The sequence below is a fragment of the Perognathus longimembris genome, chromosome 3 (assembly GCF_023159225.1).
Source record: "Perognathus longimembris pacificus isolate PPM17 chromosome 3, ASM2315922v1, whole genome shotgun sequence".
NCBI lineage: Eukaryota > Metazoa > Chordata > Mammalia > Rodentia > Heteromyidae > Perognathus > Perognathus longimembris.
Genome location: NC_063163.1, coordinates 518,098 through 531,615, shown reverse-complemented (window position 1 = coordinate 531,615; position 13,518 = coordinate 518,098). Strand labels below are relative to the sequence as shown.

Genomic DNA, 13,518 nt, shown 5'->3' with positions numbered 1-13,518 from the left:
AATCGAACCCAGGGCCTCATGTATACGAGGCAAGCTCTCTTGCCACTAGGCCATATCCCCAGCCCCACCTAAGACCATTTTTAAGTAACCCAAAATTAACTAAAAAGTCTGACTTTTTCCTTCCTTCCTTCCTCCTCCTCTTCCTCCTCCTCCTTTTCCTTCCTTCCCTTTCCTTCCTTCCTTCCTTCCTTCCTTCCTTTTCCTTTCCCTCCCCCCCCCTCTCTCTTTCTTTTTCTTTCTGTTTTTCCTTTTGGTGCTGGTCCTGGGGCTTGAACTCAGGGCCAAGGCCCTGTCCCTGAGCTTTTTCACTCAAGGCTAGTACTCTACACTTGAGACATAGCTCCACTTCTAGCTTAATTGGAGATAAGAGTATCATGGACGTTCTTGCCCAGGCTGGCTTGGAAACTTGCTCCTCAGATCTCAGCCTCCTGAGTAGAATTGTAAGCATGAGCCACTTGTACCCAGTTAAGACCATTTTTAAATATGACAAAAACTGTAATGTTCTTAGAAGTAAACAGGATGAAGTGTTTATGGTGCTGGAGTTAGCAATGATTTCTTAGATATGACACCAAAGGCACAGATAGCAAATGAAAAAGTAGACTACACAGATACTGAAAATTTAAAAATAGCTTTATGCCTTGAAAGACTATCCACAGAGAAAAGCCCACCAAAGAACAAAATATTTACAAACTTTTGTAGGAAATTAACGTAATAATACATAGAGAACTCGTAAGACTGAACAAAACAAAGTACCTGATAAAAACTAGGTGCTTGTGTAGCCTTTAGCAGCAACCCAATTAATAAATGGGCTCATGATTTAAACAGAGACTTCTCAGAAGTAAATACGACCAATAGACAGGGAAAAATGTTCAACATCTCTGGCCATACAGGAAATGCAAATCAAAATAACACTGTGATTCTACCTCACCCCAGTTAGAAAGGCCATTATCAAGGAAACTAACAATAACCAATTCTGGCATGCACGTAGCCAGAAGGGAACACAACTTCACTGTTGGTGGGAATGTAAACTTGTTCAACTACTCTGGAAAGTTGTATGGAGAGTCCTCAAAAATCAAAACAGAACTACCTTGTGACCCAGCAATTCCACTTCTGTGCATTTTTCTGAGCACAAACAAGGATACATTAGAGCCACCAGGTTTATTGCTGCACTATTTACCATAGCCAAGATATGGAATCAGCCCAGATGCCCCTCAGTGGATGAATGGATCAAGAAAAATGTATATGTACACAATGGAATTCTACTCATCCATCAGAAAGAATGACATTGAAGCCAGGTGCTGGTGGCTCACACCTGTAATCCTAGCTACCCAGGAGGCTGAGATCTGAGCGCCACAGTCTGAAGCCAGCCCAGGCTTGAAAGTCCCTGAGACTCTTATCTTCAATAAGCTACTCAGAAAAACAAACAAACAAACAGAAGTAGCACTGTGGCTCAAGTGGTAGAGCACTAGTCTTCAGCACAGAGGCTCAGGGACAGCACCCAGGCCTTGAATTTAAGCCCCAGGACCTTGAGAAAAAGGAAAAGAAAGAACAAAAGAAAGAGAAAAAAACAAAGAAGAAAGAGAGATCTAGAGAAAGAAAGAAGGAAGGAAGGAAAGAAGGACAGACATTGAACCATTGATAAGGAACTAGAAATACTTGGAGAGAATTATTTTAAGTGAAGTAAGCCAGTCCCAGAGAAGCACAGGTTGCATGGTTTCTCCTAGTAATGGTAAGGAGAACGTGCCTATAAATCTAGATGTAAACACACTGGGTGGCACCCAAGCAGTTATAAATGAATTTACTGAAGTGTAATAGACTCTATGGAGAACATAAATACTATAATTCTTTAGAGAGACCAAGTCAAAGCCCACCAAAATGAGTACCAGGAACTGGGTCCTTGTGAGTGCAAGGAGGTGGGGTTCAAGAGGAGAGGAGTGGAAGAATAAACGACGCGGGGAAATGAGTCAAATGCAGGCATAAGAATGCCTTGTATACGCCACAGAACCGAGAAAAATAAGGGAAGAAGTGGGTGGAAGGGGCGGTAAAGATGCTGAAGGAAAGGCGGATCAAGATGCATTGTATACGCAAATTTCTTTGTTAAATGGCAAAACAAACAATTCAATACGTGACCTGAAAATTAGGAAGATGAGGGAAGGAGTAATGTGGGAGGCGTGGTTGAGAATGTTGGAGGGGTGACACTGATCAAGAGGTACCGCGTTCGTAAGCTGCACGGTTGAAGGGCAGCTCCTTCGTACAAGTACCTAAAGAAAATTAGAATATTTTCTAAATAAAAGAACGCAGCACACATGCGGCACAGATGGGCCTTCAGTGAAATAAACCAACCGGGAAAGACCAGGTCGTTCCACTCATGGGGTATTTAGAAGAGTCAGATTCAGGGAAAGAGAGACTAGGGCTTTCTCTAAAGAGAGAGAATGGGAACGAGAACGTGAAAAGGTGTGCGGCGTCGACGGTCATTGAGGAAGTGGAAGTGGAAGGTACACGGCTAGCACGACTACCGACACGAAACTAGAGAATACGTCTCTGTGTCGGTGACCGTGTCCTCACCCCCCACCTGCCCTCCTCCTAGTACGGTGAGTGTGCTTCTGTAAGTGTCCTGCGTTGCAGCGGAAACTGTAAGTCAAAGCGAGTGTTTGGGCTGAGCGCGGCGGCTCGTGCCTGCCGTCTTAGCTACCTGGGAGAGCTGGGAGGACCAGGTCCAAGGCCAGGCTGGGCCTGAAACTCTGAAAGAAGTAAGTGAAGCAAAAAGTACTGCGCGCTCCCTCCCCACCCACCCCGGAAGTGACCGGGGAAGACACGATGGATGTTTTTCGTGGAATAAGGATAACTTTAATATAGGTTGCTTCTACAACTCGGGGATCGCATTTCTCGAAGCAGAGATTCAAAACGTGCGTCATTCCTGCCGGTGCGTCGATCGTGATCTGCCAACGTGAGAAACAGTTCGTGGCGAGGCACAGAAAATGAATTACAGGAAGAGCGCAGCGTCTGCATGGGCAAGATGGCGTGTGGGGCCTGGTCCGCGGGGGGGTGGCCACGGTCGCGGCCACGGGGAGGATCTGACAGGAAGCGGCTGGTGCCCGGGGTGGGTGGGTGGCGGCCGCGGCGCTTCCTGGGGTCGCTCTGAATGGGGCAGGGCGGGCGGAGGGAGGGGCCGCGGCCAGCTCCCACCCCTACTTCTGAATCGTCAGTTTGAACTCCACTTTCCCTTCGTAGGGGTCGTGGGGGTTGTCGAAGCTCACGTGGTCTGCGAGGATCTTGCACACGATAACGACTTGTTGGTTCTTGGGGACGTTGAGCAGCTTGGCTGCCACCAGAGGGTTGCTGTAGTGGGGCTGAGGCGGGAACGGGCGGGGGGGGGGGGGGGGAGATGAGGACGTGAGACGCCGGCAAGTCTCGGGGTGAAGAAAAACTAAATGAAGCAAGGGAAGCGGCGGAGCAGGCACGGCCAGGGGTTCTTTGCAGCTGCCTCGGGGCCAGGCCCGCCCCGGGTCACGGAGGGACTGGCCCCTGCCGCTCGGAAGCGGGCCACCTGCCCAGTCCCCCGGCCGGGGGCGTGCCGGAGACGTCGGGGAGGGCCTCGCCGGGCCGCGGGGGTGGGTGTGGTGGTTAGGGAGCGTTGGGGGTGTGGGAAACGCGTGGATCGTCGTCTGCTCGGGACGGGCCCACTGTGCCCCTGTGTAACGGGATACGAGAGCGGCCGTCGCTTTCCCCGCAGCGGACAGGGAGGTGGGGCGGCCCCTACCTGCGCTTTCTTCCCGTAGTAGGGGAAGTAGTGGAGACTGAAGGTGCCGTTGGTGGGGTAGTATTCCACCTGCAGGGGGCCGGTGTCCAGCCGGGACCGGGGCTCTCGGGGCTCATCCTGGGGGGGAGAGGCCGTGGCTGAGGGCAGCCGGAGCGCGCGCGTGTGTACCGCGAGCGTGTGTACCGCGTGCGTGTGTACCGCGTGCGTGTGTACCGCGTGCGTGTGTACCGCGTGCGTGTGTACCGCGTGCGTGTGTACCGCGTGCGTGTGTACCGCGAGCGTGTGGGCCAGCGCCCCGTCCTTCGTGCGGCTCCGGGGTGTCACGGGGCAGACGGGGGCTGCTGGGGAAACCACCCGCGGTCCCGAGAGGACAGAGGCATCCGGGGGCTGGTGCTGCCACGGGCCACCTACGTGGCCCAGGACGTGCCCTGCGGGCGCCCCGGACCCCCCGTGGCCCCGCGAGCGCCACGAGGCCACGCATCGGGCACCGTCCACGCGGGCGCCACTCACCTGGAAGGCACAGTCCACGCGGGGCGCGGTGTCATTGCTGGGGAGAAACTTGACAATCTGGAAGAAAGGCGGCGGTGTGCTGTCTCACGTCACACACGCGCCTCCGGGCCGCGGAGGGGGGCTGCTGTGTGGTGGCGGGGCCGGGCACCACGGAGATGGGCGATGGTGGCGGGGCGCCGTGGTCCTCGACAGCGGTGCCATCGTGTCCCCGCCGCCCTGTGCCAGCCGCGTGGCCCCGAGGTGTCCCCGCCCACGGCCCTCCTGCGGGGCGGTTCCGGGGGCCCCCGGCCAGCCGCGGGTGACGGCGCGGGCCGCGGCGCCGGGCTCCCCCGGGCGTTGTAGTACAGGGCACCCACGGCTCACACGGGACCCTGACCGGCTGCGTCTCTGCAGCGGTGGCCCTGCTGCTCTTCACCAAGGCCCTTTCCGCCATCGGGCTTTCTTCTCCTCTGTGTCCTTTTCGCCCTTTGCTCCGGTGGCATAGGAGGGAGCACCGAAGCCCCAGGGCCTCCCTCTGTGCCGATCCTGGGGGCGCAGCCCGTCGTGGGGGCCCCGTCCCTCCCGTCCCACCCAGGGCCTTCCGTGTGGTCCTGGCTTCTGCAAAGCCTGTGGGCACCGAGTGCACAGGGCTCCGGGTGCAGAGGGCACCCCAGTGGATGATCCCAGGCGGTTGTGACGGGTGTGTGCTGGGCAGGGGCAGGAAGAGCAGAGCGCGGGGCCTCTGGGAGTGGGGGGAGGGGTCTCCAGAGCGGACTCACCCTGTTCATCTTAATAATGAAGCACGGCTTTCCTTCTTCAAAGCCGAAGTGGGGATCCCCCAGGCCCGAGCAGTTTTGCAACATGTCGGCGGTAAACTTGCAGGAGAACTTGGTGTGGTTGGGGGCCTGGAAGCTGTTCTGGAAGAAGTACCTCTGGGAGGTGCAGTCGATGCTCTCCCGCTGCGACGCCGGCGTGTAGCCTGCGGGAGGGACGCCCGGCACTGTCCGCTCGGGAAGCGGGGAGCCCGGGCTGCCCGGCGGGCCGCGAGGCCCGAGCGGCTTTAAGAGGCAGAGGGGCGGGGCCCGGCGGCCTACCTGCCAGGAAGCCGTGGAGGGCGTGGGTGAGGCCGGCCCAGGAGCTGTTGTCGGAGACGTTGTAGGAGATCTCCAGACCCCTCTCTCCATACACGTCGGGTCTCAGCGTCACGCCTGGGGAGAGAACGCTCGCTCACACCCGGCCCTCCGCCCGGGGCTCTGGGGTCCCAGTGCGCGAGGTGTGCGCTCTGGGCCGCATTCCCACCCACCCCGCACCCCGAGAGGAGAGCCGCAGGCCCGGCTTCCCGTGGCGAAGGAAGCCGGGGGGCAGCACTGTGAGCAGAGGCCAGGGACCCCAAGCACAGACCCTCGCAGAGCGTGGTGGGCGTGACGCCGGGGCCCGGTCCCCACCGAGGCTGGGGGTGCCCGGGCCCCGGGGGCCCTGGGGAGGGCAGCGCACAGGCGCCGAGCTCCGCCGGGAGAGGCCCGCGGGTCTGCAGCCGGCTCTCCAGTGACACGGAATCCGCGCAGCAAGCGTCTTCACTGCGTGTGTGCGCCCACGCACTCATCCCCTGTGCTCGTGATAAGAGCACCCCAAGACCCCGAGCGTGGGGGAGCGGGAAGCTGGGGCGAAGTGTGTGGCAGCCTCGGGGCTCCCGACGCCCCCCCCCATCCTGTGTCCCTGTGCCGAGCCTCGCGCGTAGGACACGCACCGTCGTTCTAATCACTAAAGCCGGGGGGGGGGGGGGCTGCCGTCCTCCTCCCAGGAGTCTGTGTGGGTCGAGGCGTGGCTCCAGGGGCCCAGGGCCAGCCGGCGAGGGCAGAGCCGGAGGTCCCGAGTTCAAGGCCCGGCGCCACCGAGCGCGCACCCCCGCGCACCCCCGCGCACCCCCGCGCCGCCCCCACTCCCCCCCCCCCCGCCCACCCTCACCCGGCGACTTCAACTGGTCCTGGTAGTCGGGCGTGTAGGGGTCGAGGGTCTGCATCAGCGAGTAGATGCACAGCGCGAACAGCCCGGTCATCACCACGTAGAAGGCCAGGTAGTAGAGGCTGATCCACACTGGGAGGACACGCGCGGTGAGGCCGGGGCCGGACCCGGGAGGTGTCCCCCCACCTCCGGCTGCCACCGCGGGCCCGAGGCCCCCGGGCCTTCCCTTCCCTCCTCCCTGGGGGAAGAACCCAGGCGCCGGCCTCACCTCACATGTAAAGTGAGGGCTGCCTGGACGCCGCCCCCCGCCCCCCGCAGCACCCCAGGACTGAGGACTCATAGCCGGTCTTGCGGCCGATTAAGTAAACCCATCGGCCCAAGGTTAAGAACATTTTGCTGGAGAAGCACCACTGCGAGATGCTCTCTCCACACACGCGAGTGAAAACGTGGGCCGGGCCTCCGCCGTGCGTGCTCCTCCTCGGCCCTTCTGACGCTGGGGCCCAGAGGCCTTCGGGGGGACCCGGCTCCCTGCCAGCCGCTGTGCCGCCCTACGCCTCCCGGCCGGGCCGGAGCCCCGCGGGTCTGCGGCCTCCTGCCCGTCCTCCCCCCGCCCCCCCCATGAGACCCACACCTACACCACCGGGCAGGGGTTCGGCCCAGCATCTGGCCCGTGTCGGGGTTCCAGCAGTAGTGCTGGAATTCTGCCATCCGCTGGCTGCATGACTTCTTTTCCTGCAGGGCCGCCATGCTGGGCTCTGAAGTCTCCTGTCAGCGCCCTCCAAGCCGCCTTGGGGTTTATAGTCCCCTCTGCGGGCCGTCAAGGGCGTGGAGGGTGGTTATCAGCGCTCAGCTATCGCTCTCCAAACACCGTCGGCGGGGGGCCGGGGCTCCGGGCTCTCCTGCTATCTGCCCTCCACCTGTCCCAGGCAGCCCCAGGCCTGGAGTTGCCCTTGGCTGGTGACTGGATCAGTCCTGATAGTGACTGGGGGAGCCGCGCTCCCTGCCGGGCCCCTGGCCTCCTTCAGGAAGTGAGACACAGCTCTCGGGTCAGGTGTCACGGGCCTGGGCTGGCACTGGCCTGCCACGCGTGAGCCCGTGACCTTGGCTGCTTCTGCCAGGGTCTCACCTCCTCAGAATGGCCCGGAGACCTCGGCAGGAGGGCCCAGGGCCCACGCAGGCCTCCAGGCGGGATGGCCTCAGCGGCCCACGGGGGCCTGGCCGCTCTCTGCTAGGCACCGGGAGACCACTGTGGACAGGGGAGGGGGTGGGGCCAAGCCAGGTGGGGCTCTGGAATGCTGAGGACTGAGCAGGACTTGGTGCTATGCGGGGCCTCGTTGTTCACAGAGACCCGAAGACACTCGTGCGACTCAGCCACTGTCTTCCATGAGCACGGAGATGCTCTTAACGTGAACCCAGTGTGTGTTCGCTCTGAGCCTCTTTGCGTTCTGTCTGGAGTTTCCGGAAGCAGACGTGCGGGCTGGGCTGCGCCCACGTTATCAGCGTGCCCTGGGCACGGCCCGCGGGGGCGGGGCGGGGACCTTGGGAGGGACCGTGTCCTCACAGCTTGCTTCCACAGAATGCTCCGGCCACGAGTGCCCTGCGCCGAGGCCCCCCTGGCAGGGGAGGGGCCCCCTTCCCGCTGCCCACCTAGGCGGCATCAGCCTTGGTCTCGTGGATGGTCAGGCCTTTTATCACACCTGGTGGCCACAAGGCTGTCCTGTGGTGTCTGTGAATGGAAGGGATGGGGACCCGTGACCCCTACCTCTGCCCAGGACCCCCGCCACTCGGAAGTGATGGTGGCTCCGCCTGGGATCCCGGGTGGAGACCTGAGACGCCCACCTCTGCACCTGATGCCCAAGGAGAGCCAGAGAAAACCACACGTGCTATTTATTTCATAAATAATATGAAAATGTCTCTGCTTCAAATGATGATTGGTCATCCCACAAAGAACCAGAGAGATTTCAAGATGAATTAAAATGAGACAATCAATAGATGCCAACACCAAAAGGACAGCTATGTTAGATTATCTGGCCAAGGTTTTAAGGCAACTAGGATTAAAATGCTTTCATAAGCAATTGTAAATATGCATAACATGAATGAAAAAAACAGAAAACCTTGGGAAAGAAATAGAACGCTTAAGGAAGGACATAGACGCTATAAAGAACAAATTTTGATTTGAAAGATTTTTGATTTGATGGCTAAAAAATAGCTTAAAGGGAGTATTAATAGCACAATGAAGGGAACAGAGGAAAAATAACTCTCATGCATTATTAAAAAAAATAGAAAATATGCCAGAAAAATCATCCCCAGAGCCTGCAAGCCCCATGCACTGTAAGAGAAGATCTACCACTAGTGTCACCAGAATCCTGCAGGGAGCAGAGAGAGACGAGAGCACTAAAAAAGTATTCGGAGAAACTCCCTAAAATTGCCAAAAGTCAAAAACCTATAGATTCAGGGGCTGGGAATATGGCCTAGTGGTAAAGTGCTCGCCTCATATACGTGAAGCCCTGGGTTTGATTCCTCAGCACCACATATATAGAAAAAAGCAGGGAGTGGTGCTCTGTGGCTCAAGAGATAGAGTGCTAGCCTTGAGCAAAAAGAAGCCAGGGACAGTGCTCAGGCCCTGAGTCCAAGCCCAAGGACTGGCCAAAAAAAAAAAAAAAATTAAAATTGGAATGTTGAATCTAACAACGTATAAAAGCATACCCTGTGACCGAATGGGGCGCAAAGCTGTCTTAGGACTAAAAATCTATCCATCAGCATTGTGTGCATCCATAAAGAAGAAAATCACATGGTCATGTCATTTGAGGAAGAAAAAAAAGCATTTGACCGAATTCCACACCCATATGTAATAAAAAAAAACCTCCCAGAAAACTGAGACCAGAAGGAAGTTTCTCAATTTGATTAAACACGTCGACAAAAACCGTGCCTCCGGCAGCACCGCTCATGCGTCCAGCCCCGACCTGAGAAGAAGGCACAGGCGTCCTCACCCTGTCCTGGCCAACGCAGCGGGCGCGGAAAGGACGCGCACACGGACCACAGGGAGAGAAGGCTGTCCGTATTTCCAGGTAACGTGATTGTAAGAATACAAAACCCCAAGGCACGTATCATTCCTACAAGCCAGTGACCTCTAGCAGGTTTTCAGACATGCGATAAAGGCCCCAAATCTAACTATATTTCTGTGTGCGAGCAATGGCTACGCACATGCTAAAGTTTAAAAGTTCCATTCTACTGTAACTGCTCCAAAGAGAACACGTGTTCTGGCAGAGCGTGTTCATGATTTGAGGGTCCTACAGTGGTGACGAGAGAAACGAGATCTAAATGGACGAAGTGTAGATTCTCTCCAAATCGATACACACGTCTTACATAATCCAAGCAAGATGATTTGGGAGCTTCTAACAAGTTTACTCTAAAATGTGCATGGGAATGCCAAGGCAGTGCAATAGGTGAACATTCTGGAAATTTCAAGTTATGGGTATCCTCATTATGCACACATTATATTTATTTTTTGGTGTTTTTTTTTTTTTTTGGCCAGTCCTGGGGCTTGGACTCAGGGCCTGAGCACTGTCCCTGGCTTCTTCCCGCTCAAGGCTAGCACTCTGCCACTTGAGCCACAGCGCCACTTCTGGCCATTTTCTGTATATGTGGTGCTGGGGAATCGAACCCAGGGCCTCATGTATATGAGGCAGGCACTCTTGCCACTAGGCCATATCCCCAGCCCTATATTTATTTTTTATATACAGACACAACAGCCGGCTCCAGGGGCCAAGGGGCTTGTAAGGGTGCGGGTTGGACGATGCTTTGTAGCTCTGTGTTGACGTCAGGTCTTGCGCCGTGGTTTGGGGAGCTGATGCTAGGGAGGATGCTCACTTGTTTCTTTTTTTTTTCTTTTTTTTTTTTGGCCAGTCCTGGGGCTTGGACTCAGGGCCTGAGCACTGTCCCTGGCTTCTTTTTGCTCAAGGCTAGCACTCTACCACTTGAGCCACAGAGCCACTTCTGGCCGTTTTCTGTATATGTGGTGCTGGGGAATTGAACCCAGGGCCTCATGAATACAAGGCAGGCACTCTTGCCACTAGGCCATATCCCCAGCCCACTCACTTGTTTCTTGAAGTGCATATGAGTCCACCAGGAATGAAGGTGTAGCTCAAGGGGTAGAACGGTTCTCTGGTAAGCACGAACACTAAGTCCAAACATTACTGTAAAAAAAAAATGTTGGGAGGGAGGGGTAGGAAGAGAAAGGAGGGAGGGAGGTATTTTCAAAAGCGTGGCTGGGAAACACTATGTACTGTGCGGTGTGTGTGTGTGTGTGTGTGTGTGTGTGTGTGTGTGTGTGCACTCATGAGCACCAGCACTAGCTAGGTCTTGAAATCAGGGCTTTCCAACTCTCAAGTGAGAGCTTTTCTCACTCAAGGCTGGTGCTCTACCACTTGCACCACAGTTCTACTTCCAGTTTTCTGATGGTTAATTGGAGAAGAGTCTCCTGGACGTCCCTGTCCAGGATGGCTTTGAACTGCAATCCTTAGCCCTCAGCCTCCGGCATTCAGCTCCAGGCTATTCTTAGGGAGCCAAGTCTACTCTAAAATCTCTGGGCAAGTTCTGGGAGAGGCAATGTCTCTAACGTCAGTGCCTAAATGCTTGTCCGTGCGTCTGAGCACGGTGTGACCCCAGACACAGACCTCCTGTTGCCCATCCCCAGGGCCCTGTCAGACGTCCCAGCCCCGCCCAGGCCCGCTGATGTGGGGTCTGGGTTTTGTCTGGCTTGCAGTGCACTGAGAAATGGTGTGGAGAGGGCCTCAGGTCACAGGGTAGGCCCAGAACTGGGGGACCTGCCTTCTCCAATCCCTGCAGGAGGAGGGGTCAGTGTGGCTGGCCCAAGGTCACACTGTGCTAAGCGCAGGGCTGAGATTAGTGCAGGTCTTCTGGGGACAGTGGGATCTTGTTCACCTCAAATATTTATCCACCAGTCCACCTGCTGGAGCCCTAGCCAGGAGGCGGTGCTGGTCCTGGTGGCTGCCTCCGTGGTGTGCCAGAGCCTCCTGTGTCCATCCGTGCAAGCTCACAGCCCGCAGACAGCAGCAGGTGGCCTGGGAAGTCCCCCAGCCGTCCTTGCCAGGGACCTTTGCTCTTCCCCTGTTCCCCCCACCAGGACCTGTGGTCCTTCCCAAACTGTGTCTGCCCCCCTGTTGTGTGCTGGAACAAGACCAACATGGCCGTGCTGCTTAGAGCTGGCCTTCCTACTGATTGCACCAGCCCCGCCGTGCTGAGATGGCTGTCCTCTGTCACGAGCTTATCGCAGACCCACCCCAGGTGTGCCCTACCCGTGTCTCAGGCTCTCATCCGCACTGCAGGTGTGCCCCAGCTATGTCTGTGTGTCCTGAGTGTGCCCCGGACCTGCCCGGGTGTGTCTCTGCTGTGTCCTGAGTGTGCCCCGGACCTGCCCGGGTGTGTCTCTGTGGTGTCCTGAGTGTGCCCCCGATCTGCCTGGGAGTGTCTCTGTGGTGTCCTGAGTGTGCCCCCGATCTGCCTGGGAGTGTCTCTGCAGTGTCCTGAGTGTACCCTGGACCTGCCCAGATGTGTCTCTTCAGTGTCCTGAGTGTGTCTCTGCAGTGTCGTGAGTGTGCCCTGGACCTGCCTGGGTGTGTCTCTGCTGTGTCCTGAGTGTGCCCTGGACCTGCCTGGGTGTGTCTCTGCTGTGTCCTGAGTGTGCCCTGGACCTGCCTGGGTGTGTCTCTGCTGTGTCCTGAGTGTGTCCTGGACCTGCCCAGGTGTGTCTCTGTGGTGTCCTGAGTGTGCCCCCGATCTGCCTGGGTGTGTCTCTGTGGTGTCCTGAGTGTGCCCCCGATCTGCCTGGGTGTGTCTCTGCAGTGTCCTGAGTGTGCCCTGGACCTGCCCAGATGTGTCTCTTCAGTGTCCTGAGTGTGTCTCTGCAGTGTCGTGAGTGTGCCCTGGACCTGCCTGGGTGTGTCTCTGCTGTGTCCTGAGTGTGCCCTGGACCTGCCTGGGTGTGTCTCTGCTGTGTCCTGAGTGTGTCCTGGACCTGCCCGGGTGTGTCTCTTCAGTGTCCTGAGTATGCCCTGGACCTGCCCGGGTGTGTCTCTGTGGTGTCCTGAGTGTGCCCCGGACCTGCCCGGGTGTGTCTCTGTGGTGTCCTGAGTGTGCCCCGGACCTGCCCGGGTGTGTCTCTGTGGTGTCCTGAGTGTGCCCCGGACCTGCCCGGGTGTGTCTCTGTGGTGTCCTGAGTGTGCCCCGGACCTGCCCGGGTGTGTCTCTGTGGTGTCCTGAGTGTGCCCCGGACCTGCCCGGGTGTGTCTCTGTGGTGTCCTGAGTGTGCCCCGGACCTGCCCGGGTGTGTCTCTGTGGTGTCCTGAGTGTGCCCCGGAACTGCCCGGGTGTGTCTCTGTGGTGTCCTGAGTGTGCCCCCGATCTGCCTGGGTGTGTCTCTGCTGTGTCCTGAGTGTGCCCTGGACCTGCCCAGGTGTGTCTCTGATGCATCCTGAGTGTGCCCTGGACCTGCCTAGGTGTGTCTCTGTGGTGTCCTGAGTGTGCCCTGGACCTGCCCAGGTGTGTCTCCGCTGCGTCCTGAGTGTGCCCTGGACCTGCCCAGGTGTGTCTCTGCGGTGTCCTGAGTGTGCCCTGAACCTGCCCGGGTGTGTCTCTGTGGTGTCCTGAGTGTGCCCTGGACCTGCCCGGGTGTGTCTCTGTGGTGTCCTGAGTGTGCCCTGAACCTGCCCAGGTGTGTCTCTGTGGTGTCCCGAGTGTGCCCCGGATCTGCCTGGGTGTGTCTCTTCAGTGTCCTGAGTGTGCCCCGGATCTGCCTGGGTGTGTCTCTGCGGTGTCCTGTCTCAGGTGTGGCTGGGTCTGTCCGGGTGTGTCTGTGCGGTGTCCTGTCTCAGGTGTGGCTGGGTCTGCCCGGGTGTGTCTCTGCGGTGTCCTGTCTCAGGTGTGCCTGGGTCTGTCCGGGTGTGTCTCTGCGGTGTCCTGTCTCAGGTGTGCCTGGGTCTGTCCGGGTGTGTCTCTGCGGTGTCCTGGGTCTGTCTGGGTGTGTCTCTGCGGTGTCCTGTCTCAGGTGGGCCTTGCCCTGGGTGGGCCTTGCCTGAGGGAGCTCTGTGGAGTTCCTGCTCCAGGCCTGTTTCTGACCCAGTTCTTCTGATTCTGCTTTGAGAAGAAGAAAATGGCCTGGACCAGGGCTTTGTTCTCACCTGTGGATGTCAGGAAGTGTTGGCTCTGTGGGGTCTCCTCCCTAAAGTCCTGTTATCAAGAGGTTTGCTTTTCAGCTGCTAGTTTCTTACACATAGAAATGAAATGGA

General features: G+C 57.6%; 1 protein-coding gene across 1 annotated transcript; it reads right to left on the bottom strand.

Annotated features, from left to right (window-relative positions):
* Positions 1-3,169: 3,169 nt before the first annotated feature.
* On the bottom strand, positions 3,170-6,988 carry Atp4b (ATPase H+/K+ transporting subunit beta). Its single transcript, XM_048341051.1, has 7 exons — positions 6,847-6,988; positions 6,215-6,343; positions 5,344-5,457; positions 5,029-5,228; positions 4,271-4,327; positions 3,761-3,877; positions 3,170-3,350 (listed from the first exon to the last, which is right to left on the bottom strand). The coding sequence occupies exons 1-7, from the start codon at positions 6,956-6,958 to the stop codon at positions 3,189-3,191; spliced, it is 891 nt and encodes a 296-aa protein (XP_048197008.1). The 5' UTR covers positions 6,959-6,988; the 3' UTR covers positions 3,170-3,188.
* Between the last annotated feature and the right edge of the window lie 6,530 nt (positions 6,989-13,518).